The 1,729-nt window shown below is 37.8% G+C and overlaps 1 protein-coding gene across 1 annotated transcript; it reads left to right on the forward strand.

Annotated features, from left to right (window-relative positions):
• The first annotated feature begins 590 nt into the window (after nt 1-590).
• LOC138771815 (olfactory receptor 11L1-like) lies at nt 591-1,511 on the forward strand. Its single transcript, XM_069951821.1, has one exon. It carries the CDS (start codon nt 591-593, stop codon nt 1,509-1,511), a length of 921 nt encoding a protein of 306 aa, XP_069807922.1.
• Nucleotides 1,512-1,729: the final 218 nt, after the last annotated feature.

The following is a 1,729-nucleotide window of genomic DNA, read 5'->3' on the forward strand; positions in this document are numbered from 1 at the left end:
TTATTTAATTGTTTGCTATGCTGTGATGTTTTTCTTTGTGTGTTGCGGGGATACAATAAATGCTCCCTGGATATTTTGTAATTATATTTGGCAATGGTAAAATCCTATAAAAACCAAACACACTACTGAACTATGGAACAGCAGCTAACAAACCTGCATAGGCGCACTTTAAGTAAAGGAGAAGATTTTTTTCCTGCAAGGCTTCATAAATGAGGTTAGTTTTAAGGACACTGGTAGTACTAGGCTGTGACCTGATTCCTCTTGGCATACCTCCAGTTACATTGCGCAAATCTTTATTAGAATTTTATTACAACTTGACCTAAAGCTATCCAAAAAGGTTACTCATTGTCAGTAGCAATGGCGGACAGTTAAGAAATGTTTTTATTTGTTTGACTATGTTCAACATTTTCTTTTTGGCCATAATTTAGGCAATCGTACTGAGTCACAAAACCACACCCAAACTAAAGACAATAGTGGTGCTGTCTCTGGAAGAAAGGACAACCCTGTTAATATTTTTAGTTTGGGTATGTTACTATGTATTGTCTGTAATTTGCTTCTTATATTCCAGATCGGAGCTTCCATCTCACATTATGTCTACGAAGAATGAAACAAGAGTGACAGAATTCATTCTGTTGGGTTTCGGAAATCTTCACAGTTTTAATATTATATTTTTCATGTTTTTCTTGATCATCTTTCTTTTCACAGTCATGGGAAACTTTTTGATCATTCTTCTGGTATCAGTCACTGCTCAGCTCCAGACCCCCATGTATTACTTTCTAAGTCATCTTTCCTTTTCCGACCTTGTGATTTCTATGAATACTCTTCCCAATATACTGGGCGCCATTCTTCTACGAGGGATAAGAATGACTTATCTTGGCTGCATCACACAGTTGTATTTCTTTTGTGGTACGACTGTTACTGAATGTTTTCTACTTCCGGTGATGTCCTATGACCGATACCTGGCCATCTGCAACCCCCTAAGATACTCTAGCATCATGGACCTAAAATGTCAGATCTGTCTTTCCGTATGGCCATGGGTGCTGGGTCTAACGCTCAATTTTACCGTTGTCTTACCTATATCAAACTTTAATTTCTGCCATGACAATATCATTGACCATGTCTTCTGTGACCTTTTTCCTCTTCAGAAGCTTTCTTGCTCGGATACATCTTTCGTAGAATTGGAAGTATTTCTCTTCTCTCTACCAATGTTTATAGTTCCATGTGGTTTTATTGTTGGGACCTATGTATATATCTTCCTCGCCATAGTTAGGATACCAACAAATGCCGGCAAACTAAAGGCTTTCTCGACTTGCAGTTCTCATCTTATTGTCGTGGGGACGTTTTACGGGACACTAACAGCTAAATACATGGTCCCATCGAAAGGACACACCTTACTTATGAATAAGATTGTGTCCTTACTGCACACTGTATTTACCCCTCTGTTTAACCCTATAATATACAGCCTTAGAAACCAGGACATAAAGATGGCGCTTAAAAAACTTTCTGGTTAATAAACTTTTATGTTTCAGTGTAATATGATAATGATGTTATTGTGATTATTTTTGTTGGTTTCTCTGTTGTGACGTCTGCACACTTCGATGTAAAGAACAGAACAACACGCAACCCCACCTTTCCATTGACTGAACCCCAACAAACCCTGTTATCCATTTAGTTTTCAGAACTTTTCCTGTTTTGGACCATTCATTCAGCTGTCATGGCTTAAAAAATA

Source organism: Dendropsophus ebraccatus, chromosome 14 (genome assembly GCF_027789765.1).
Source record: "Dendropsophus ebraccatus isolate aDenEbr1 chromosome 14, aDenEbr1.pat, whole genome shotgun sequence".
In the NCBI taxonomy this organism is placed as follows: Eukaryota; Metazoa; Chordata; class Amphibia; order Anura; family Hylidae; genus Dendropsophus; species Dendropsophus ebraccatus.

Coding starts and splice junctions, on each gene's coding strand:
- LOC138771815 (XM_069951821.1), top strand. CDS start 591: ATGTCTACGAAGAATGAAACAAGAGTGACAGAATTCATTCTGTTGGGT.